We start from the raw sequence: 25,405 nt of genomic DNA, 5'->3' as shown, positions 1-25,405 counted from the left end.
GAAAACGTCAACATTCTGAAGGGATACTTGTTCTTCTCCCTCCTAAGAATGTTAGCAACATCCCCTCATATGTTCCTTACAATTTCTGAAATAAATTTACCGTTGTAGATTTCTATTGGCTCTTGTTCGTATTTCCAAACTCAGTGCTGTTTTTTTCCCCCAATCAGGAATGCTTTTAAAGTTCTCTATTCCATTAAGAGATTTTTTTTTCCTTTTAAGATTATATTCCAATTTGTAGATTCATCATTCTTAATTGTGAGCCTCTTTCTTTTCCTTTTGGAATACTGTATAAAATCTCTCATTAAAAGTAGAAGCTGCCAGGTCTTGTGTGATACTATTATTCCTCGTACTTGAGAAGCTTCGTCCTGGAACCCTGTAGTATTTATTTGTTCTTTCACATGGGAGCTCTGTATTTTGAAAATGACATTCCTAAGAATTTACCTTTGGGAATTTATTTCAGGAAGTGATTTACAGATTCTTTTTATCTTTATTTTGCCTTCTCATTCAAATTGATCTGGGCAGGTTAAATTTATAATTTCTTGATAGATAATGTCCATGGTTTTCCAGGAGTCCAATGATTCTTAAATCAGCTCTCCTTGTCCTGTTTCCCAAGTCAAGCTATCTTACTTTTTATTCTATTTTCAATCTTTTGATCTTGTTCTAATATTACTTGTGATGTCATGGAAACATTGATTTCTGTTTGGTTAATTTTCAATGAATCCATTTCCTGGTAAGGTTTACCACTTTCTCTTCTAAGCTACATGTTATCCTTTCAATTCTTCCTGTCTCATAGTTCATTACCTGCATTCAGTACCTCTTTGTACATTACCTTGTAGCATTTTCATTCTTGTTGTCTAATGTTATTTAACTTTTTGTGTGTATGTCTTAAAGGATGGTTGGCAGAGTGAATAGAGGGGCAGATTTGGTGTCAGAAATATCTTGATTCAAACTCCTCCTGTGACACTTTCTAGTAATGTGACTCTGGGAAAGTCACAACCTCAGGAAACCCCTAGGTTTTATCTAGTCGCAGACTCTGGTTTGGTGGACTGGGATATTCTCTCCCCATCACCTTTCCCCCCTACTTTCCCCTACCCCCTTTCCAATGAAATCATAGATCTTTCAAATATTCACGTATGTTTTACTTATCTTAGGGAAATATCCCTAAGACATGAAGTAGAAGCAAGTACTTTGTGTTTAAGATAGGAAGACCTGTATTTGAATTCCTCTTTTGTGAATTGTACAAATTTGAGTGAGTAATTTAAGCTCCCTGAGATTGGTTTATACAATGGGTTAATAATACATGATAATACATGCACTGTCTGATTCCCAGGGTTTCTGAAAGGAACTAATAGGAAAAAATACACAAATGTTTTGTAACAGTAAAGTCAAATTATCACAGCAATTATAATTAGTATTGTCATTGTCATTGTGTGTGCTATACTTCCTCTTGTGGCCCATAGTAAACAATGTGAAAAGAAGTATAGCACAATCAAAAGAGCATTGAATTTGAAATGACACGACCTGGCTTTTGCTGGACTAGTCCCTTACTGGCGGTGGGATCTTGGACAAGTCACTTAACCTCTGTGGTCTTCACTTCTTCATCTGTAAAATGAAGGTGCTATGGACTAGATGACCTCCAAGGCCCTTTCAAGTGCTAAGTCTATATATCCTATAAACCAGCACAGCATTGGGCTCTGAGTAAGTGTATCTATTTATGAAATGAATAGATGAAGTGGGAAATGACAGTGTATCTTAACTATTATTCCATTTTAAGTTGGAAAAATAGGGAAATACCAACATTCCTATAGAATTCAACCTCCTGAACTTTCCCACAAGTGATAACATACTGAGGGAAATGTTAGCAGATTATATTTATTCCCATGTGGGCAAACTTCCTCATTTCAATATAAACAGAACTGTCCACTGATGGCTGGAGTTTCTGTGCATGGTAAGTACAAGACCCCTGTAATCAACTGGCTACCGACTTGATGTATTTAGTCAACTGCTCTTATGAAATAGAATGTGTAGCCAGGATACATGAACTACCTTTAGTTGGTCTAAGTACCACCATGAGTATGTGCCTACATTTTTTTTCCTTCTGAATCTGACTTCATTCCTTTAGGAAATGTGCTAAGCTGAAGTGATATCAAAAATTCCTGGCTCAAAGGTAAACAAATATATCCATATAATTTATTCACTGCATTTTTCATTTCTTCCTCAACAGAATCAACTCCAAAATGACAACTCCAACTGAGTGTCTACACTGCATGAAATCAATTTATGGAAAGGAATATACAGTAAAGAACGACGAGGCTTACTGTATCCCTTGTTATGACCTGCTCTTTTCTAGCGTCTGTGAGAAGTGCAAGGGAACCATTGGGTATTATTCAAGGGTGAGCCTTTCCCTTTTCCACTGGGGTCTTATTCCTTGGTTGTAGAACTCACTGAAATGCCAAAAAATGGATGTCAGAAGCTAACAAACTGAACCGCCTTTTGTATTTTCTATTTGCTCTCAAACAGAGGGAGTTTAAAATCATTATATTACTAAGGTGTTGCCACTGACCACAGAACAGCACCGACTCTTTAAATGACTTCCATCACAAATGTCAAAGAAACATTGAAGAACACTAGATTCTAGTCCAGACTCCTTTGTTTAGTATTTAAGCCCTTTTCAACCTTATTCCCACTAACCTTCACGCACTCTATGGTCCAGCCAAACTAGCCTTCTTGCTATTCCTGACAGGTGACATTCCACATCCTTCCTGCCCGGAATGCATTTATCATGGAATGCCTAGTTTCCTTCCAAGATTAGCCCAAACATCACCTCCTACATGAAGCTTTTCCTCATACTCCCAGATGCTAATGCCTCCCTACACAATTACCTTGTATCTATTTTGAATGTACTTATACATATATGCAAAGAAATATATCTATATTCAAATATAGGTATATAGATGTAGATGAGTATGGAAAGACAGTGTGGTATAGTGGATAGAGAGTTAGCCTAGAAGCCAGGAAGATTTTGGTTCAAGTCTCATATCTGACACACGATGACTAGATAAAACTGGGCAAGACACTTAACTTCTCAGTACTCTAAGCAACTTTTAAAGAGTAAGTTCCAGAGAAGGTGCTGACCTTATGGAGGGAACCATGGAGGGAATTTTCTCACTTGGAAATGAAAAATCATAGGTCCAGTCCCTATCCCCTATGTGTTCTATGCACATATGTCCCTTTATGTATCCCTGAAGGCACTTTTTAATTTTTGTTTTTGTATTCCCATACCTTAGCACAGTTGTTGGTTTTTTTTGTTGTTGTTGCTGGTCCTTCACAGTGTAAAAGAACCAAAATGACATCGTGATGTTGGGGTCAATGTACAGGGTGTCTGGCTGTGGCTGATCATATCAATATGAGCTCTAAGAAGGCTCTACCACAGGTTGGGCACAAACAGTCCATTATAACCATCTGGAAGGGAGATGCCTCTAAATTTGCACCTCTCATGTTTCTTTTGACCTACACAATTCTGCTTTGCTCATAAAGTACAGCACTTTCTTTGATGCAGGCAAGCCATGCTGGGTGGTCCTGTGCCATTGTCTTCCATGTCTCAAACTTGATAGCAAAGTTCTTCAGATAGACATTAAGAATGTCTTTATGTTATAGCTTCTTCTGATTCTCCTTGTGAGTGCCTGCTTTATATGAATTCTCTGTAAAACAGTCTTTTAAGCGAACATACATTAGGCATTCAAACAATGTTGCCACCCCATCAGAGTTGCACTCTGTACAGTAGAGTTTGAATGCTTGGCAGTTTAGCTCAAGAATAGGACCTCACTCAGTGTCTAGCACCTTATCTTGCCAGGTAATCTTCAGAATCTTCCTAAGACAACTCAAGTGGAAGTGGTTCAATTCTGGCATGGCATTGGTTTCACAGGCATACAACAATGAAGTCAGTACAATGGCTTTGTTAGACCCTCAGTTTGGTAGACAGCCTAACACCTCTTCTCTCTCATACATTCTTTTGGAGTCTCTCAAATGCTGAACTAGCTCTGGCAATGCATATGTCAGCCTCATCATCAATATGTACTTCCCTGGAAAGTGTGCTGCCAACATAAGTGAACTTATCCATAGCATTCAAAAATTCTCACTTTGCTGTCACCAATGGTTCCACATATGGATGATGTGGTGTTGCCTGGTAGAGAACCTCTGCTTTTTTGGTGTTAACTGTTGGGCTAAACCTAGTACAAATGGAAGAAAATCAATCCACTCTTCATTGTATCAGCCTCAGGGGCTGCATTGAGTGTATAATCATCTGCAAACAAAAAGTCTCAAATCAACTCTCCCTACACTTTAGTCTTGGCTTATAGCCTTCTAAAGTTAAATAATTTACTGTTAGTGTGGTAGTTGACCTTGATGCCATTTTCATCCTCATTGAAGGTGTCTGACAACATCACTGAAAATATTATGATGGAAAGCATGAGAGCAAGCACACAGCCCTGCTTCACTCCACTGGTGACTAGAAAAGCATGAGAGCATTGTCCATTATCCAGGACCCATGCAAGTATGTGATCACGAAACTGGCATACAATAATGAGGAACTTCTCCAGGCAACTAAATTTTGCCATTGAGTGTTCAAGGAGCACTGGTAACTTTGGTGTGAGGGCTGCCAAACTCTTTTCAGGGTTGCTCATCCACCTTTGGTGTCCACTGCCACCCGGCTCTCACCTGTAGCTTCACAAAGCTGTAGTATGCACAGCAGCCATATGCCAGTACAACTCTTTCAGCAATCAGGCTAACCTAGGTTAAGGGTAACCGACAGGCCTCAAACCCATTGGTGAGTTGAGGGGGTATCTACCCCAAGCATGTGAAGAATTCCCTAACAGAAGAGGTAGATGTGAATATTTTGTTTCAACGAACCATGATGGCAGTGGTAGCAAGCAATCTGGAGCACTTCGGGCTTGGTCAGACACTGAAGACACCAAGGCTATCCACTGCATCCAGAGCCATCCACAGTCATTCTTGACTTTTGCCTTGCCACTGGACTCCAATGACTCTGGAGGAGAGAGTGAGGCTGACGACTTCAAAGCAATTCTGCCTCACTTGAATCTAGTTTACATGTGAGTCAAAAGGCATCACCTATACCATTTTACCTAGCACAGTACTGATACATAGTATATGCATGATAAAATCCAGTTGATTGAATCTAATTTTAAAATGTGCATTAAAAGCTCACATAATAATTGATAACATATTTCTTGTTTTCACAATGGGTGCAGATGAAGTGGGAGGGAAAGAATTAATAAATCAACATTATTTTAAAATGAATGTTAAAAATAAATAATAATAAATTTTAAAAGAACCTTCATATGGAAGTGAGAGACAGCATTTGGTAATAAAATCAGGAAGACTTGGGTTCAAGTTCTCCTTCTTACCCTTACTAGATGTGCAATACTGGACAAGTCACTTAATCTTTTGAGGTTTTCAGGCAACTCCCTAAACTAGAAGTTATAGAGGAGTTGCTCATTCACATTGATGAAGGGAGTTTCTCACAGCAGTGAAATCTCAAGTCTGGACCAATACATGTGAGATACTACCCTAGGTACTGTGGATACATAGTTGTAAAGCATAGATGTAAAGATTACATAGGGCAATTTCTGCCCTTAGGTAGTTTACAATTTAATTTAAGGAATGCCATGTAAGCAAATTAGTACACGAGGTAGAGATGATTGGAACAAAAGAACCATTCAAACAACCACTGGAAAATTTAACAGAGGAGAAATAATTTTCATCTGAGAGGATCATGTAAGTATCCATGGAGGAGGAAGCAGCTGAGTTGAGTGGGCTTTACCTGAAAACAAAAGATTTAAACAGAGATGAAGCAGGAGTGTGTTTCAGGCTTGAGGAAAAAGTAGCCTAAGTGAATACCAAGAAGCAAGAGGGGGCAAGATTAGATCAAAGGAGGGAAAAATAGCCTAGTTTGACTGGAATTTAGGGTGAGTGAAAGGGAATGACATAAGGCTGGAAGAGTAGGCTCAAAACAGACTTTGGAAGTTCTTAAATCCCAGACTGAGGATTCTGTATTTTATTCCCTAGTTTAGGAGTTCTTATCTCTTTTTGTGTTACAGCCTCCCTTTAGTAGTATGGTTATACCTTCTCAGAATAATATCAATGTGGACCTTTTCTTAGAATAATGTTTTTAAATGAAAAAAATAAAAGCAATCGGGTTCTAAAGGAAATCAATTTTATTGAAATATCATTATAAAATATATAGAAAAAAAACAAGATCACAGAATCTAGGTTAAGAACTCCTGCTATAGATAAACAAAGGGCCACTGTTTTGTTTATTGTATTGTTCTGTTTTAATTTAGGAGTAACAAAGTTTGATCTATGCATAAATAAGATTCGAGAGTTCAGTAAAGGAGTTATACTGAATACTTTCAATTAATACTTTCTGCCCATGTATTGCTTTTTAAAGCTTCAAAAGAAGGCTTTTTCAAAAGAAAATTACTGTAAGGAAGAAGAAAATAATTGGGGAGAGGTTTCATTAAAGGAATCCCCACTGATGAAATCAGGTCTTTTAAGATATTGAAGCATACTTTACATTTGAAAATATCTATGATTGTATTGAGGCATTCAATTCAATTTAACAAACATTTGTTAAGTGTCTATTATGTGCAAGGCAGCAGCATGGTACAGTGGACAGAATGCTGGACTTGTGATCAACATCTGGGTTCAAATTCCACCTCTGACATTTAGTTTTATGACCCTGTTCAAATCACAGAATTTCTTTGTAACTCAAGCAACTCTACCTAGCATTTATCTACTAAATCCTAATGAAACAATCAATATGCATATATGCTCTTTGGAGTTTTTACTTCTGGTTACTACAGGGAAACATATATTTGAATACTTACATAACTCCTAGGATTATAGATTTAAAGCGAAAAGGGATGTTGTATGTCTCTTCATTTTATAGATGTGGAAATTGAAGCTGAGGTTACTGGCTTTCAAGTCAAAGGAAGTGTGTTCAAATCCCATCCATGATGTTAACTACCTGTGTGACCTTGAAAAATTTGCTTACCCCTGGTAAGCTTCAAAATGAGGTGTTGAACTAGACGGTTTCTGAGGTCCCATCCAATTCTAAATGTGTGAATTTGCGATCCTCACTGGCTACCCCAAGATTACTCAAGTAGTAAGTGACAGAGCTAGGAACAGGTCTTCTCATTCCATATTCAAGACTCTTTTTCACATACTGTACCATAATGACCTTCCTTGATGGATATGTTCCCTCTTGCAATGCAGATAGCAGACCACCCAGGCCTTCTTGTCTACATACTTTCCCAAAATCGTCCACAAAGGATCTATACAGTGCAATACAGTCCTTCTTCATATGGGAAATTGAAATTTAATATCTTTTTAATTAAAATGTTATTAAAACTTTTATCTATCATCTTTATTTCTCTCTCTCTGTCTCTCTTTCTGTTTCTGTCTGTCTCTCTCTCTCTGTATCTCTGTCTCTGTCTCTTTCTCTGACTCTTCCATGTCCCAAAAAGACATTCCTTATAACAAAGAAGAGAGGTGAAAATAGCATCTCAGCAATACTAATCAACACATTTAAGCAACGTTTGACATTATATGCAACATCCACACTTACGGTCCTTCACCTCTACAAAGAAGAGAGAGAAATATAGTCTCATATTTTTTCTTGGAACAAAATTTATGGTTCATGGCTATAGTTTTTGCGCATGGTATTTTCCTGGATTTGTTTATTTTACTTTGCTTTGGGTCATATAAATCTTCCCATACCACATTTTCATTGTTTCTAATAACTTAGTAATATTCCATTCCATTCACATACCTCAATTTATTTAGGCATCTGCTATGTTTCAAGTTCTTTAAAACCACAAAAAGGGCTACTAAAATATTTTGGTGTATGTGGAACCTTTTTAATCATTGAGGTTCTTGGACTATATGCCTAGCAATGGGATGTTTGGGTAAAAATAATAATGATTATTTGTATTCAATTAATTTAATTATTCAATTAAATTAATTATATAATCATAGCTAACATTTATATGGTGCTCACTTTGTGCCAGGCACTGTGCTAATTAAGTGCTTTACAATTACTATCTCATTTAATCTTCATAATAACCCTTGGGAGGTAGATGCTGTTCTTAGAGGTTAAGTGACTTGTTCAGGGTTCACAGTAGCCTGAATTTAGGTCTTCCTGACTCTAGGCCCAATGTTTTATCTATTGCACCACCTAGGATATAGATGGGGGGGGATATCATTGCTTTGAAGACCTAGCAAGACCCTCACTATTCACATGGGCTGCTATTATAGGTACCAAGAATAAGCCTGTCTGAAAAACAAAGAGCAGGGCAGGGAGAATCTATTTGACTGCAACTGCTCTTGGTTTCAAACTGATTTTTCATAGATTCTTGATAGTTGGTGATTCTCAAGACAGTTGGAAATAGCATCATTGTAATCAATGACAGTGCTCATTCTAAGCCAAATCTGCAACCTGAGGTCTCTTGGGACCTTAAAACTTAGGTCACATATTTATTTTCATCTTATTTTGGAACACGGTGTGAGATGTTGGGCTAAACTTAATTTCTGCCAGACTGCTTTCCCATTTCTCCAGCAATTTGTGTCACAAAAGAAGTAAGTTATGCTCTTGGGTTTACAAACATACTTGAGTTACCAATCCCAGTTGTTTCGGAGTCTTCCTTATCTCTTCTGTTCCACTAATCTACCTTTGTATTTTTTAACCAGATTAGTATTGATTTATAGCTTATTTTAAACCCTGAAAGTTATATTCCCCCTTCATTCTTATAGAAAAAACTCCCAAGAAAATTGTATTTTCTATTCTATTGGTTATTTTTTGTCTAGATCTTGCTTTAATTGCTATATGAAGCTTCCAGCAAGGAACTCCTTCTAGGAATGCAATTAGCCCCTGAACTTCAATTAATAAATTTAGAGAGTCTGCTGGGGCACTAAGAGGTTAAGTTCCTACAGGGCCAAGGTCACACAGTCAATACGTGTCAGAAGTCTTGGAATGCCAGTTTAAGGCATTTGAATTTTGTTACCAGAAAGCGAGAAGGCTTTGATGAGTTTTTAGCAGGAGAGTAACATGACCAAACTTGAATAGTTAACTTGAGAGCAATGTGAAGAATGCTTTCAAGGAGAAACTAGGCTGGGAAACCAATTAGAAATCTATTAAATAGTTCTTCAGAACAGAAATGAGGTACTGGAGTAGTATGTTATCACAGAGAATGCTAAGGAAAGGATTGATTGAGATTATTATATTATAAAAGTAGAAGCAACAGTTATTTGGCAATGAATAAACAGGTCTGTGTGAGACAGAGTAGTTCTTACCAATTAATAAGAAGAAATGATGCATTTTATATGTTTTGTTTAATGTTCCTTTACATTGTTTAACTTTACATCATTTTAATTTTATATTTCTCAGAGAAAATGAATTATCTGCTTTGTTTTTTGTTACCACAAATGAATATAGAATATTTTAACAATATAATATTGGCATAGAGATAACAAGGCATGACAGGTATAGGGCTAGGAGTCAGAAAGAAATGGATTCAAATGTTGTCCATGACAGTTAACCTATGTCTAAAAGTGAAGTGTGCTAACTTGGGAGACGATGGATTTCCTCAATTAGAAATCTTCAAAGAAAGGCTATATGATAACTTGTCAGGTATGTTTCAGTGGGGATTTCTTTTGGGTATAGGCTGACTAAGTGACTACTGAGGTCTCCTCCAACTCTCAAAATTATGTGGATCTCTGATCTTTCCAGAATTTACCTATTAAATCATGAATGGGTTTTAATCCACATTACAGAGATAATTCTCATACTGGGAATTCCCTACTCTGCTGAAATCATATCTCCTTCATGCTTTCATTTGAACAGTAATGCATAATATTTCCTTTGTGATTCTTAGTGTTCTGGTCCTAAGGGCCAACTTTTAATCTTGATGGCAGCTGTACTGTCTTAACTTGCTGCATCAATTAACCCCTTTGCAGCATTTAAAGTCCAGAGGAGGCACTAATACTACCTCCCTTTAGAACTTGTCCCAACTTCCTATGAAGAAAAGATCTCTCAAGTCATAGACAGAAAGATGATGATAATTAATAATAGTAATAACAATAATAACTAGCACTTATATAGCATTTTAAGGTTTGCAAAAACACCTATGTTAACTCATTTGGTCCTCACAACAACTCTGCGAAATGGGTGCTATTATCCCCACTTTACAGATGAGGAAAGTGAAGCATAGAGAAATTAGGTGACTTGCCCAGGCTTATAGAGCTAGTAAGTGTTTGATGTAGCATTTAAATTCAGGTTTCTGAGGCCCAAGTCCTATGCTTTATCCACTATACCACCTAGCTACATAGTATTAGTGAATATGAAGGACAAGCAAAGCTTCAACTTATTCTGCCACAGACTTTTGGTAATCCACCAAGAAGGCCTCAGGCTTTGGCCCATAATGAGCTCATAGATTTCTTCTCCCTAAAGATAATAGAATCACTAATAACTTTTCCCTCAAGCAACCAGCACAACCTACTGGTACCAGGGTCCTGGGAGTATTTAGTTTTTCTTATAAAAAGGCCTATTTTGCAGCAAATGCTTTTAATTAACATTTATTTACTGTCTCAAAGGATTTTTCCTACAAAGACCTACATTGGCATGACGACTGCTTCAAGTGTGCCAAGTGTAATCGCTCTTTGATGGAAAAGCCTTTCGCTGTCAAGGATAAAGTCTTGCTGTGCACCGCGTGTTATACTAATGAGTGTTCCTCCAAGTGCTTCCAGTGTAAGAAGATCATTATGCCCGGTAAGATAACAAGGACTCTTCAGTCACTAAATAAAAGTGTCATCTTACAGTTTTTAATTAAATTCAGGCACTTGAATAGACTAGCAGCTCACAAAGAATTATCCCTTAGTTTTGAGTGAGGCACCTTTCCAAAGGTCATGTAGTGGTGCTTCTCTATTTAAAACAAAACCAGAACACAACCTGAACACCACTCTCTTCTCCTAGGGCATAAATAAACTATATTACCATGTGTTTCTCTCTAAAACCAATTTGTATGGTCATGGGAAGAATTCAAAGAGCAGTATTAACATAAATGTGAAGTCCCCATAGTAACTAACCATATGCCAAGTTATCCAAGGCATGAGTGAATAGAATCAGAAAAAAGTGGCTTAAATGGTTTCATTTGGCTTATCTCCAGTTTCTTGGAGCAGACTTTTGGGACTTTCATGGACCATCCATTTTCATAAGGACAAAAGGCTAGGATGAACAGAGTTATAGGTTAATGCCTGCATTGACAATCATACAACCCTTCTTATGCTAGTAACCTTCTTTAGGCTACAGTAGTTTTCACTTGAAGAGTGCAAGAGTTTGTCTTGCGGTTCTTAGAAAACAATTGGTTTGGAGGCACATCAATGTTCAAATCAGTTCTGTAGTATGCCCCTGACACTGACACCATGAACATTTTGTGGTAGGGCAGGTTATTTATCCTTAAAAAGATAGGGATGGATTCTGAGCATCATTAGCCTCTCCTTTAATAACTAGCAGGAGTCTAAGATGCACAAATTTCTCCAAACCACTTGAAACTATTCATGCACTTCACTTGTATTACTTCCTGAAGGGTAATGCTTCCAAATTGGTGATATATACAGTACTTGGAGAGTGTCTCCAAAAAAAGCACTCTATTATTTGTTGGTGGTTGACAAGAATATATTTTCAAGAAATAAACAGCGCCAATTCAAATAAGCCACCATCCTTCTTCCCAGTCTAATCCTCTTTAACTCCAAAAAAAATACTCTCTAAACAGTTTGACATAAACAGGCTGGATAACGTGGTATAGATATGGTTAAACTGTTTCTTAGAAGATTCTAATTTTTATTTTTACATTTTGCAGGCTCCCGCAAAATAGAATTCAGGGGAAACGAATGGCATGCAAGTTGTTTTATTTGCCAGTCTTGCGGACAACCTATGGGGAAAAACCCTGTAATGACTAAAGACAGCAAAAACTATTGTGTGCCCTGTTTTGAGAAGCATTTTGCTCCATATTGCAAATCTTGCAAGAAGGTAATTCCCTTAAAAATTTGGAAAACACGGAATCTTATAAGCTTACAGATATTATATTTATGCACGTACATGGGCACAGATGAGGTCACTGGCTACTTTTGATAAGGATATCACACTTCTACTTTGTTCATTTTCTCTAGGAATTCCAACCTTGTGTGCTCTTATAGTAAGAGTAGGTACAAAAGTTGCTCAGAACTGGTAAATTCATCCTCCCCAATCAGTTTGGGACTTTTGATATTCAATTCCATTGACTGCTGTGAAACATGAATTCCTGTTTTTAAGGAGGTAGCCAAAAGCATTTTGAATACAAAATAGCTCTTAGAAAACAAATTTTGTTCCACTGAGTGTAACTGATGCAGAGAAATATGGCTTTGGCTCAGAAAGTGTTGGAGGAAGCCAATTTAAGCAGGATGCTTGACTCCTCACATTATACTCTGGCAATGTTAATGACTTCTTAGTTTAAAGCTTTCATATTTCCAAGTTGTTTGCCACTGGGCACTGGGCCCAAGGGAATTACATAATCATTAGAAAAACTTTAGTCTTGACAGCAGGAAGGAAGAACTGACAAAATGGAGCTTCTTTGTCCTGGGGATGTGACTTAATAGTCCCCTAAACCCTTGGTCCAAAAAAAGTCCATTTTGAGGAGCATGAACTTCCCTCAATTCCACTTTTTTTCTCCTCCAGGTTTTCTGTGTGGAAAAAAAATTTCTATTGTTTTATTAGTTTGATGAAACTGGTCTCCATCCTATTAAGGACCAAGTCATGGTGTTTAACCTCCATTTAACCTGTGAAGTATTTGTTTGTGAATAAAACAATATAAATCTTGGATAGAACAGCAGGGCATGGCAACACACTGGTTTAAAATAACGATTCTCAAACTTTTTTGATCTACTAGGGCAAAAGGTTACATGGACTCCCTTCCCTTACCTACTCTCACTTTCATCTATCTATCTATCTATCTATCTATCTATCTATCTATCTATCTATCTATCTATCTATCTATCTATCTATCTCTTCATTTGTAAATATATATTGGCCCAGATCTGTGATTTCACTAGTGAATGAAGTTTTCTAGTGAAGAAATTTCCTCTATCAATATATATCTGGAAAGGTTCTGAATGAAGCTTATGATTTTTTCCCCAAATTTATTTGGCCTACCAACCTCTTTTCAAAAAAAAAAAAACCAAAACAACAACTCAGTGCCTGGAAACATACTTGCTTTAAGGGTTTTTTTTTTTAAATTTGCATCATTTTAAAATATGCAATATATATATATATATATATATATATATATGTATATATATATAATAACACATCTTACATTTAATAATTTATTATAAATTTGTGGGTTTTTTCCTGCATTGAAATTTTGATGACACAATATTGTGTCACATAACTGTATATTATCATATTTTAAACAAGTCATTACATGCACATATTCCTGCTGATACATGCTGGACTTCCTGACAATGTGCAACATGCTCACCTACCAATACTTGCTTGTTAACACCTATCAGCAGACTTGACCACTAATTGGTTATTACTTGCATTTTGTGTATTTATTTGGAAAATAATGTAATCACTATGACTTTAACTCTGTTACATAACAGATGAAACATGTACAAACAGGTTTTCAAAATTTTCTTTTCTCTTCTTTATGTTTCTCCTATTCCCTTATTTTTATTCAATGCCCCCAACTTGTACCCGAGGCTACTACCACTCCCCTAGATTGTTCCAGCACCCTCAGGGAACCTCTGTGACAGTTGCCTGGGCCACTGAGAGCAAGGGGGTACATAGACCATGGATGAGAATGGAATATCCAGCCCATGCTTTATGTATATCTACGCTTAGAAACTTATATGACTTATTGAGTGTCACAAAGGCAGAATATGTTGGAACGTGGACTTGAAGTCATATTGTCCTGACTCCAAAGTGTCTATTATGCCTTTATCCATTGTGTACCACCCCATAAACAAATACACATATACACATAATATACTGCTAGAATAATATACATTCACGCACCCATATATGTATGTATGTGTGTATACAAGTATATATGTATGTATACACATATCTACACACTTCTTGAGAGAAAGGATTGTTTCATTCTCTTTATTTTTATTCCATCACCTAGCATAGTATCAGGAATACAGCATTTACTCAATAAATTCTTCCTGATAGATTCTATACCTATGTCTATTCATTTCTTCATTAATGTCCTCCTCTCATGGCTGAGGTCACATAGAGCTCTGGAAGGCTATGCCAAAAGGCCATTAACTCAATCAGGCCCCATCATGCTGGAATGAGGCAGCTAGATGGCACAGTGGAGGAAGACCTGAGTTCAAATGCCAGCCTCAGATGCTTACTAGCTGTGTGACCCTGGACTTAACCTTGTTTGCCCCAGTTTCCTCATCTGTGAAATGAGCTGGAGAAGGAAATGGCAAACCACTCTGGCATCTCACTAAGAAAACCCCAAATGGGGGCACAAAGAGCCCAATATGAATGACTAAACAACAAAAACATGCTGGAATGGCCTCAGTTATGAGCCTGGTAATGGACCATATATCTGTCAGCCAAAGATCAGTCTAGCTAAATTTCAGAGAGATGCATCATAAGGTTAATTGCAGAGAAATATACTTTTTGGCTCTTAAAGACTCTTCAAAAAACTCTTAAAGCCCATCTACCACATTATAGAAGGATAACAGTCTCCATCAGTAGAGAGAGTCCCTGCCCTAGCCCTTTGATCTTGAAGTGTAAGTCTCCTAGAACATATGAACACTGCTTGTGGTGAGATACCAATGATATTTCCTCAATGTGAATGTGAACACTACCATTAATAAAAGGCACCAAGGTCATCCGAATGCATATGGATAGGACAGGAGACTTCCAGTGGCCTCCAGGCATACTTTGGGAAGCATGGCACTGGTTTAGAGAGCTGTTTCATTCATTGAGAGATGGGGTTCCTGATCATATACAGCCTCAATCGTATATAGTTTAAAACTGTTCATTCAAATCAAAGGTATAATTTAATTTCAGAGACAGGTTGTTAACTTGGGATCCATGTATAAATTTCGGAAGGTTTGTGACTTCAGATGGGAAAAAAATTACTTTTTTATTTTCATTAACTTCTGGTTGAAATTTAGCATTTCCTTCCATTATGAATGTAGGCAACAAACTATTATTCTGAAAGGGGTTTCCTAGGCTTTATCAGCCTGCCAAAAGGTTCTTGACACATACAAAAAGGTTAAGAACTTGTAGTCTAAAAGAAAAAGTGATTTGACGTTCCTCAGATAAATGTTCTGTGTACTTGGTCCAAGATATAGATAGAGTCATGGGAATGACAGAAAAGTATTAAGCACACAGAACAGTTTGTTTTCATGCTAAAGAGATCCTGGGGTGGGGGCTTCTGTGCTTAATCAAAGTGAAATATGACCGCAGTGCAGAAAGCCTGCATTTTGGCAGGGCCAGGAGTTCTCATGGCTAAATATAGGACTTTTTCAGGGTAGTCAAGAATTGTGAAGTGTTTACATTGGATAAGAAATAGGATATATACCTTGCCAGGTCCCACCACCACCACCTACCCCCAAAAGGCTTCCTTTGGATTTAGAATCCATGTGTCTTTTAAGGCAAGATGAATAATATGTATCTATCTGGCCAATGTGAGCCAAACTTAAAATGTTTTCCAGTCAAAGGCCTTTGACTTCTAGGCTTTAAAAAATGGCTTTTGTTATTGTTGTTATCAGAGTTGGCCATGAGCTTTCATTTTAGAAAGTGGAAATTTATGTTTTTCTGAAAGTAAATAAAGTTAGACCCAAAGTACTCTGAATCTCAAATCCCTTGGGTTAAAATGGAGTCAAAATTTGACTTAAAAAATATTATCCTCTGATCTCTCGCTTAATTACCCACCATCAACTGAGTGGAAAAGCATTATTAGTTTTGTTTTATTAAAGAAGAAACTTGTTCTAAAAGCCACAGGCTCAATCTGGGGCAAAACCAACCTGAGAAATGAGAAGGTAGAACTCCCCTGCCTAATCTTAGGCCACTGTACTTCTCTCTAAGAGCCAGAATCCAATTTAAATCATTCTGAATGCTACAGGGCTTCTTCTTCCTAATTAAACAGCTTCTGGTATGTGTGTCTGGTTCTGATTTGGTATGAATACTACTTTTATTTGAGTTTCCAATCTTTAAAGCATTGCTTGTTACTTTACAGTACAAATCAAAGAAACCCTGAATTCTGCTTTGGCTGCCACAAAGTAGCCATCCTTTTTTGAAGTCTGTGAGAATTATTTTAAATTGCTTTATTTCTTGCCATCATGTGTCCCATTTACTTATCCTGAGCAGCTTTTAAAGCTGGTGCTGTTGTTTTTATTTTTATTTTTTTGTTAAGCAGAGAAAAATCTCACCATTCTCTGTCTCATATCTTTACTTTCCAAAAGAAAAAGAAAATAAAGTTATAACTAACTTATAACAGAAATAATTTTCTAAAGAAGCATGAACCCCAAGGAAATGAACTCATGGAATGTTTTTTAGCCTTTAAATGCTTTAAGATATCCTCTACAGAGGCCTCACAGGGTAATTGGCATAAGTTCACAGGACCAATCTAAGATGCCATCTTGCTCCATGTATCATATAAGGTTTACATGGGCTCACTCCAGAGTATACAGCTTCAAACCACTAGCTTGATATTCTCTATTTATCACATTAAAAAAAATATCAGAACTATGATTTCCTCAATACAGATAGCTCCCGGTGACACACTCTTTCCAGTGCAGAGAAGTATCTGCCCTTCAACTTTATAGTCTTAGGGGGTTGCCTGAGGCACTGAGAGGTTAAAGGCTTTGCCAAAGGATCACATGATAACTTAGGGCTATTTGTGTATGCCCCACTTTGGCCTTAACTTGCTCACTAGATTGTAAACTGCTTTACTGCAAATAGTGGAGTGGGTGCTTGATCAAGCTTTGCTAAACTGAATTCAATTTTAAGGGAAAATATGTCATTTCAGAAGCTTTGCCTTTTTTTTTTTTGGTTTCAGGTTTTTGAAGGAAGGCAATATCCCATTGCAAATGGAGACAATAGCAATAGTAATAATAATAAATAATAACTAGCATTTCTGCAGTGCTTTAAGGTTTACAAAGCATCTTACATACTCTCACTTAATCCTCTCAACAACCCTGTGAGGAAAGTAGTATTTTTATGCTCATTTTATACATGAGAAAACTGAATCTGAAAGAGGTTTAATAACTTACCCAGGTCACATTGCTAGTATACGTGGGAAGTAAGATTAAAACTTATGTCTTCTTGATTCCAAGTCTAGCACTCCATCCACTAGGCCATCTACCTGCCCGAGTCAGCACTGAGTCGGGCTAGAAAGGGGAAAGGAATATGCATTTCCATAGCACCAACGACGTACCAGGCAGCGTGCTAGAAGGGACCCTTTGTCCACAGCAGCAACTATCAAAACGTCCTGATCTAACAGGGGCTCACGGGTTCGTTTACTCTGTTTTCCTAAATTAGGTGGTAAGTGTAGGAGGAATGACTTTCCACAACAAACCCTGGCACAAGGACTGCTTTCTGTGCTCTCGCTGCAAGAAAAAGCTATATGGAGAAAATTTTTTTTCCAGAGATGATGATCCATTTTGCCAAGATTGCTATGCTGACCTTTACGCCCTGAAATGTGATGCTTGCAACGAACCCATCACTGGTAAGTTTCTCTATATTTTTATGTGGCCCTTTCATAGACAGGCTGCTTTCACTTTAGTGAGATGCACGCAAAGGAAAAAAGTTAGCTGATCTTATTTATACTCCAGAAAAGCCTGAGGATACTCAATATGCAGCACTTTGGTCTAACATAAGCATTTATAAATGAGCATTTACTCAGCACAATAAAACACCCAGCAGAAAGATACGGTCCTTCCCTGCAAGGAACTTTTTAGTCTCGCTGGGAGAAAATGATCAGCAGAATATAAGCTTCTTAAGGGCAGGAACTGTTTCATTTTTATCTTTTTCTTCCTAGGACCTGACACAATATTTTGCCCCTAGTAGTTGCCTATTGAAGTGAATGGCAGTTAAGGAGTCAGCAGTCAAAAAGCATTTATTAAGTGCTTAAGCGTTTATATAGAACCTGTGTACTGAGCACTTTTTTTTTGTTTTTGTTTTTGGTTTTAACAAATATCTCACTTGATCCTCACAAGATGGCTATAAGGTAGGTGCTCTTATTATCATCATTTTATACTTGAGGAAACTGAGGCAAACAGAGGTTAAATAACTTCTCCAGAGTTACACAGTTAGCATTTGAGGTCAGATTTGGACTCAGGTCTTCCCGACTCCAGGCTCAGTGCTGTATCCACTGCACCGTCAGTTGCCTCAGTGCCAGTAATTATGCTAAGCCCTCAGAATACAAGAAAAGGTAAAAGTGGGCGTAAACTCCGGATGTTAAGGAGGGTTTCATAAATGAGATGGGATGTGAGTTAAGTCCTGAAGGATCCTACATCTCAAACTAGGAAAGACCTCAGATGTTATCTAGGTAAATTACCTCATTTTATACATAAGGAAAGGTTAAGTTACTTGTCCAAGGTCACACAGTAAGAATCAGTAGCAAGATTTGAACCCAAGTCTTCTGATTCCAGAGCTGGGTACTTTCTGCTGTATCATACTACTTTCCAGAATTCTTTTAGAATACCTAGCTCACCTAAAATGTCCCTCCTACAAGAGGCCTAACCTATTCCCTTGTTTGCTATCGCCTGATACTCTATAAATTGCTTTTGGATTTACTTTGTGTGTATTTGGTATTTACTTATCTATATAAAAGTCTTTTATCTTCCAATAGAAGGTAAACTCCTTGAGAGTAGAAACTGCTTCTTTTTTACCTTTGTATCCCACCAGTTAGTATATATAGTGTCTGGTACTTAATTAATACTTGTTGAATGAATGAATGAATAAGTGGAATGGAATGAGCAAAATTTGGAAGGCCTGAGGAGAGGCAGTATTTATAAATGAGAATTTAAAATAATTGTCTACTAGGCCTATGCAACCTTCAAAAGGCAATAGTTTAATTAAATGCAAGTATTGATATGAATAACCCAACATGGTAATCATGTGGGTCCCACAGGTCAGACATTCATTAATCAGAATTTAAAATTCTGCTAACAAGTATGGTATTCTGTTTTCTCTCTGTTCACTTGAAATGAGTTTTTAATGAAGAACTAGTCAGAAACCCACAAGATAGGTTTCTACTAAAGAAACAAAATGCCTGTAAAATAATCTGAAAATAACATAAATCCATGTTAAATAGATTTCCATGAATAAAATAAACATTACCTTTCCCTCAGAGACCTGGCTGAATTGTTAATCATAGACCAGGAGAACCACAGATTGCAAGACACCTGCTCAGGTAGACACAAAGCAGCAGCTCATCTTGGAGGCAATTTATGGACACTTTTAGCTGCGTAGCAGAACCATATTTCTAATCCCTACTCCCTTACTACACAGGCTCCTGGAGCCTACTGCTGTTTCCAAGATTAATATTTGTATATTATACTCAATTTTATCCACTCTGCTTTGGTGGCATATGATTAAAGAATCACAATCTCCACACCTCTGTATTTTTTTTCCCTCCACCTCCAAACTCTAGGGCATTAGGAAATACTGAGCAGACATTCTACCATCCCCCCCGAGAAAGGAAAGAAAGTCATGGCTAATCTAAGCCATGTGACTTGTCTGGGGTTCAGTTTCTTCACTTGAATGTAAAATGGAGTGGGCCAAAAAGATTCTAAGATCTCTTCCAGGACTAAATCTATGAATATACGATTCTAACGCACTTGCTTTCCTTGGACTGGAAAAGGGAGAGAGAAGGCTACCTTTATATACATGTATGAATCATCTCAGGCCTCAGTGTAGCAGCCTAATATCCATCCTCAAACCTTATTGGAGGACATTGGAAGGGGGCAAAACCTGCAAGAAAGCATGCCTAAAATTCTTCCAAGGGCTGCCTGGTAAGCCTCTCCTTACAGCTTGCCACCAGGGGAATCCTTCTTATATACTTACTGTCTACTTTGCACATTTTGGAAGGTGGAGTATGGGTAGCTACTTTTAGTGCCTTCCAACTATAAAAGGAAGAAACACTTGAATTTGCTAGTGATCTCTAAATAGGAATGTCCAATGGGTCCCAAGACATGTACTTTATTTATTTTTTTTGAATTCTTAGCCTTAGTATAGTTTAATGCTCTCTAGACATCTGGGTAAGAAAAAAAATCAATCAAATGTTTTCCAGCTATTTCTAGATATACAGATGTTTGAAATGATGAGAATAAAATACCAGTGACTTTTTTTTTTCCCATCTGAATCTGTGGCAGTTACAGCAAGGTGACCCTGGAGCCACATTACAACCATCATTAACCAAAATGACTGGGCACCCATGTGCCTGTTAGGTCTATTATATTATAATGTTCCAATATAGAAAATAAACATCCTTAAGGACCTCAAGTTATACATAAAAGAACCACATGTGAATTGAGTGCCAAAGTATGATGTTTGATCATCATCTGTCTGAAATGTTTGAAAATAGACACACAGAACACAGGTTGGTAGAAACAGACAATCTGGGCATGTATAGAAGATACATTAAATAACACACCAATTCATACATTAAACCAGAGTCACTATTACAAATAATCCCTTTAAAAAGATTATGTAGAGAGGATTCTGGGAAGATGGTGGAATAGGTCAGAAAATTTCAAGCTCTCAGGATTTTCCTCCATGAAAGAGATAAAATAGCTCCTCTGGGCCAACATAGAGCTGTGAAAACAAATAAGAGTAGAAGTAGAAGAGGGGTCCTCCTGGGACAATTGGAGAAGATCTGATGGAAAATCCTGGACAAGATTTCCTCCCAGGGAAGAGTAAACACCTCCAGGCTAGGGTCTGCTTTAACAAGGGACAAGGTGCTTAAACAACAAGCCACAAGCCATGGGGTTAACTGGTTTCAGAGGCTGTCTCGGCTCCAGCCACAGGAACTTTTACCCCGAGACAGTGACGGAAGTTGGGCATCTGATCTGGGGAACAAAGAGAATTACTCTTTTAGCTGTACTTGAGTGGTTTTACTTTTTGAAGTCATATCATACTCAAGTCCACCTCAATCTTCCTTATAAGCTGCCTAATTACTAATAACAATCATAGACCTAGGCCTTACATTTTTCATACATAAAAGGTAAACACTCTATACTTTAGTCCCTTGTAATTGGTCATTGGTATGTACCTTATATTTGTCTTGGCTCTTGCATGTTAAATCTTCTACTGAATTCAGGGTTGACAAGGAACGCCAGCCCCAGCTGTGCTGCAGAGAGGAGGTGGGGGCAAGAAGGAACCAGCACACGACCATTGAGTGCAGAGGCAGTGGGGTGGCTATGCCTCTACTGTGGGCATTTATAGGAGGCTGGAGGTCTTGCAGGTCAGAAGGGGGAATTGAAGAGGATTATCCGCACCATCCCCCATACCCCAGGGACCAGCGGTGCCTATAAAAACTGAATGAAAAAATAGAAGAGAATGTGAAACATCTCATGAGAAAAACAACGGATCTAGAGAACAGATCAAAAAGAGAAAATATAAGAATAACTGGACTACCTGAAAGTTCTGATTTTAAAAAAATAATCTTGGGGCAGGTAGGTGGCACAGTGGATGCAGCTCTGGCCTTGGAGTCAGGAGAACCTGAATTCAAACAGACACTTGACACTTACTAGCTGTGTGACCCTGGGCAAGTCACTTAACTCCAGTTGCCTCACCAAAAAGAAAAAAAAAAGAATCTTGATACAATAATACAAGAAATAATTAAAGAAAATTGTCCTGAAGCATTAGAACAAGAGGGGAAAGTAGAAATAGAAAAACTCCACAGATCGCCACCTGAAAGAGATCCTATGAGGAAAACTCACAGGAATATAATAGTCAAATGTTGAAACCCCCAGACCAAAGACAAAATATTACAAACAACAAGAAAAAAACAATTTACATATGGTGCTACTACAATCAGAATCACACAAAACCTAACAGTAGCGACACTAAAAGATCACAGGTCTTGGAACACTGTATATCAAAGAGCAAAAGAACTGGGCTTTTGGATGAAAATATCAAACCCAGCAAAGCTAAGCATAATTCTGAATGGAAAAAAAAAACCAGACATTTGATCAATTGTCAGACTTTCAGGTCTTTGTTAAAAAAACAAAAACAAACAAAAAAAAAACCCCACACCCTGAATTCAGTAGAAGATTTAACATGCAAGAGCCAAGACAAATATAAGGTACATACCAATGACCAATTACAAGGGACTAAAGTATAGAGTGTTTACCTTTTATGTATGAAAAATGTAAGGCCTATGTCTATGATTGTTATTAGTAATTAGGCAGCTTATAAGGAAGATTGAGGTGGACTTGAGTATGATATGACTTCAAAAAGTAAAACCACTCAAGTACAGCTAAAAGAGTAATTCTCTTTTACAAATGAGGTGCAAGAGGAAGAACAAATACAGAAGAATTAGAGGGGGCAGAAGGGCTGTTAGTTTGGGAAACCTACTCTCATCGGAATGGGTTTAAGAGGGGGAAATACATATACATTTAGAAGAGTATGAAAATCTTCTAAATTTAGAAAGAAATAAAACTCTAAGGGGATAGAGAGGGAGGAGAGGATAAAGAAGGGATCTTTAGAGGGGAGGGTGTGGGAATAAGTTAGAAGGGGGATTAGATTGAGTGGAATGGGAGGATAAGGGAAGGATTGCTGGAGTGGGGGTAGGTTAAGTAATAGGAGGGTAAGGTAGCAGGTAGAAGTAAAGTAGAGTAGTTAGGAGAGACAGGAAAAATAAAGAGATACGCACAAACATAAAAACAAAGATTAGGAAAAGAATCTCTTAGAGAAAGTATATGTATGTATGTGTATACATGTATAAGTGTGTGTGTGAGTATATATATATATGTGTGTGTGTGTGTGTGTATATATATATATATATATATATATATATATATAGGTATTGAGATAGTATATATCTATATACATAGATATAGATATCTCAACACCTATATATAAATATATCCAGTGCTCAACTGTAGCCTTGGAGTGTTGGGTAAGGTGGAGGGAGGGAGAGAAAAGAACAAAGTAAAAAGTGTACAGCACAGAACAAAAGACAACCTACAAGGAAACAAAGAAAAGATGGACAGTTTTCAGCATAATGAACAGTATTTGATATATAGGATTTCTTGAAATGAAAAGTTATTTCTATATAATTTGAATCCTCTTCTATGTTCTGCTGTGCACATGACGTTTTTTGTTTTTTCTTATTTTATATTTCAATTTACATGTTTCTTTTTCTTTTCTTATTTTGCTTTTAAGTTTTAGCATTTGTCTAAAAGAAAAAAATTTTAAAAGAAAAGAAAAAAAGAATGACAAGTTAAAAAAAGGTTATGTACATATATTCATATACTCACACATAGATTTTGGCCATGTATATGCATATACTTCATATATGCATCTATAATATATATATATGTGTATTATACACACACACACATACACATACACACACATATATGCATAATATTAGTTAAAACATGAATCACTTTCCCGGAATATTGGCGAATTGGCAAGGAATTGTGTATCCAAGTGCCAGACTCTTTTAGCTACTGAAAAAAGTATTAAGCAAAATTGCAAAAATAGTCAATTACTTGGAATCCAAAAAACCTAAATGCTCAAATAACTGGATTTTTATGTTTTCCACTCACCTTTTAGGATACAATAAAAAAAAAGTAAACAAGGTGTGTGTGTGTGTGTGTGTGTGTGTGTGTGTGTGTGTGTGCCCCTACAAAAGAGAGGAGAGGAAAAGAGAAGGGAGGAACATATGCTTGTACGATTTTTGTGTGTGCTCTAATTCAGAAAATAAATATCCATCAGTTTTTTTCAGCCAGGTTATTTGCCACAGAAAACAGCAATGATTGTCATATCAACAAATGAGCTACGATTTATAGTCTTAAAGGGTTGGCCAAGGCACTGAGAGGTTAAATGATTTTGCCACAGTCACACAATCAATACTGTATGTATTGAACTTGAACTAAGGCTATCCTAACTCAGAGAATAGCCTTTTAACCACTATGCCTCACTGCCAGTCAAGGTGATCTTTGGGATCATTTTTTAGGAGGGGCAAGGCAATGGGGTGAAGTGACTTGCCCAGGGTCATACATCTAGTAAGTGTCAAGTATCTGAGGCTAGGTCTTCCTGAATCCAGGGCTGGTGCTCTAGCCATTGAGCTATCTAGCCTCCCCATCTGGGATTTTTAAAAAATCAACTTTCAAAGTTTATCATTGTCAAAAAAGATTCAGTCCAACCCCCCCTAGATCTTTTATATTGTATACTACAAAATCAGAAACCATCTTCATGTTGTTGGATCCAAGGCCTGAACTAGCTTCTACACCAAATGTTAAATCATATTCATTTTAACTTCAGCATTAAGTGTATTTTACTATATTCTTATTTTTTTTAATTAGCCATCAATGCAGTGTTTGTGTGTGTACGTGTGTCTCTCAGTGTGTAGCAAAACAGAATGTGTGTGTGTGTGTGTATATACACACACACATACATTCATGTAATATAAATAATACATAAAATAAAGCAGAACCATATGTATATAATATATTCTCTGTACATATGTATTATATGTGCATTCTGTTTTGCTTTATATTGAAATCAGCGTTCTGCTTGCCCTTAGCAAATGCAGGTAATAAATTATCAATGTCACACACCTTGTAGTTCATATCCTGTTGCCCTCCAGCTCAATGTACTCTGTATCTACTGAAACTCATGGGGAAGGTCTTTTGATAGTTACTTGTTGCTCCTTGATGGGTTTTGCAACATTCTCTATTCAATGAAGCTAAAAAAATGGATCTCCAAAGCTTAGGAATATTTCAGCTCTAGAGAGATACTGAGTCTGGAGTTATATCCTTTTTGTTTAGGTAGCTTGGTTAACAAATTGTTTGAGTTGGTCAGGAATCAAGAAAGGTAAAATAGCACAGGATAGAGTTTTAAAGACATTCTGAAGGTTGTAACTACTAACTTTCGCTGCACTTAGTTGCCTATAATTCCACCACCTGTTTTAGCATCAACCTACCTTAGAGGGGAAGTCCACTTTGCACATAAGAGTAAATAGGCCTTCCCTATGCTTTCATGTGGCAGGTAGGTGGTGCAGTAGATAGAGTTCCAGGCTCGGAGTTAAGAAGACTCATCTTTGTGAGTTCAAATCTGCCCTCTGATACTAAATGTATGGCCCTGGGT

At 37.2% G+C, this 25,405-nt stretch overlaps 1 protein-coding gene across 7 annotated transcripts in view; it reads left to right on the top strand.

Moving 5' to 3' along the window:
• FHL5 (four and a half LIM domains 5) overlaps positions 1-25,405 on the top strand; it is a 115,056-nt gene that overhangs the window by 34,501 nt on the left and 55,150 nt on the right. For 6 of the 7 annotated variants that reach the window (XR_013486979.1, XR_013486980.1, XM_078155231.1 and 3 more), the window contains 4 exons: positions 2,225-2,393; positions 10,669-10,843; positions 11,934-12,103; positions 17,621-17,807. Coding sequence is in view for 4 of the 7 variants with exons in the window: in XM_078155231.1 (XP_078011357.1) it covers positions 2,225-2,393; positions 10,669-10,843; positions 11,934-12,103; positions 17,621-17,807 (701 nt within the window). In the remaining 3 variants the exon portion in view is untranslated. Of the gene's footprint in view, positions 1-2,224; positions 2,394-10,668; positions 10,844-11,933; positions 12,104-17,620; positions 17,808-18,119; positions 18,309-25,405 lie in introns of all 7 variants that reach the window. The other variant, XR_013486978.1, reaches the window with a different exon arrangement.

Source organism: Phascolarctos cinereus, unplaced genomic scaffold, assembly GCF_003287225.1.
Source record: "Phascolarctos cinereus isolate Bilbo 61053 unplaced genomic scaffold, phaCin_HiC Scaffold_5;HRSCAF=322, whole genome shotgun sequence".
Taxonomy (NCBI): domain Eukaryota; kingdom Metazoa; phylum Chordata; class Mammalia; order Diprotodontia; family Phascolarctidae; genus Phascolarctos; species Phascolarctos cinereus.
Note: the sequence above shows the minus strand (reverse complement) of the source record. Positions and strands in the feature narration are given on the sequence as shown.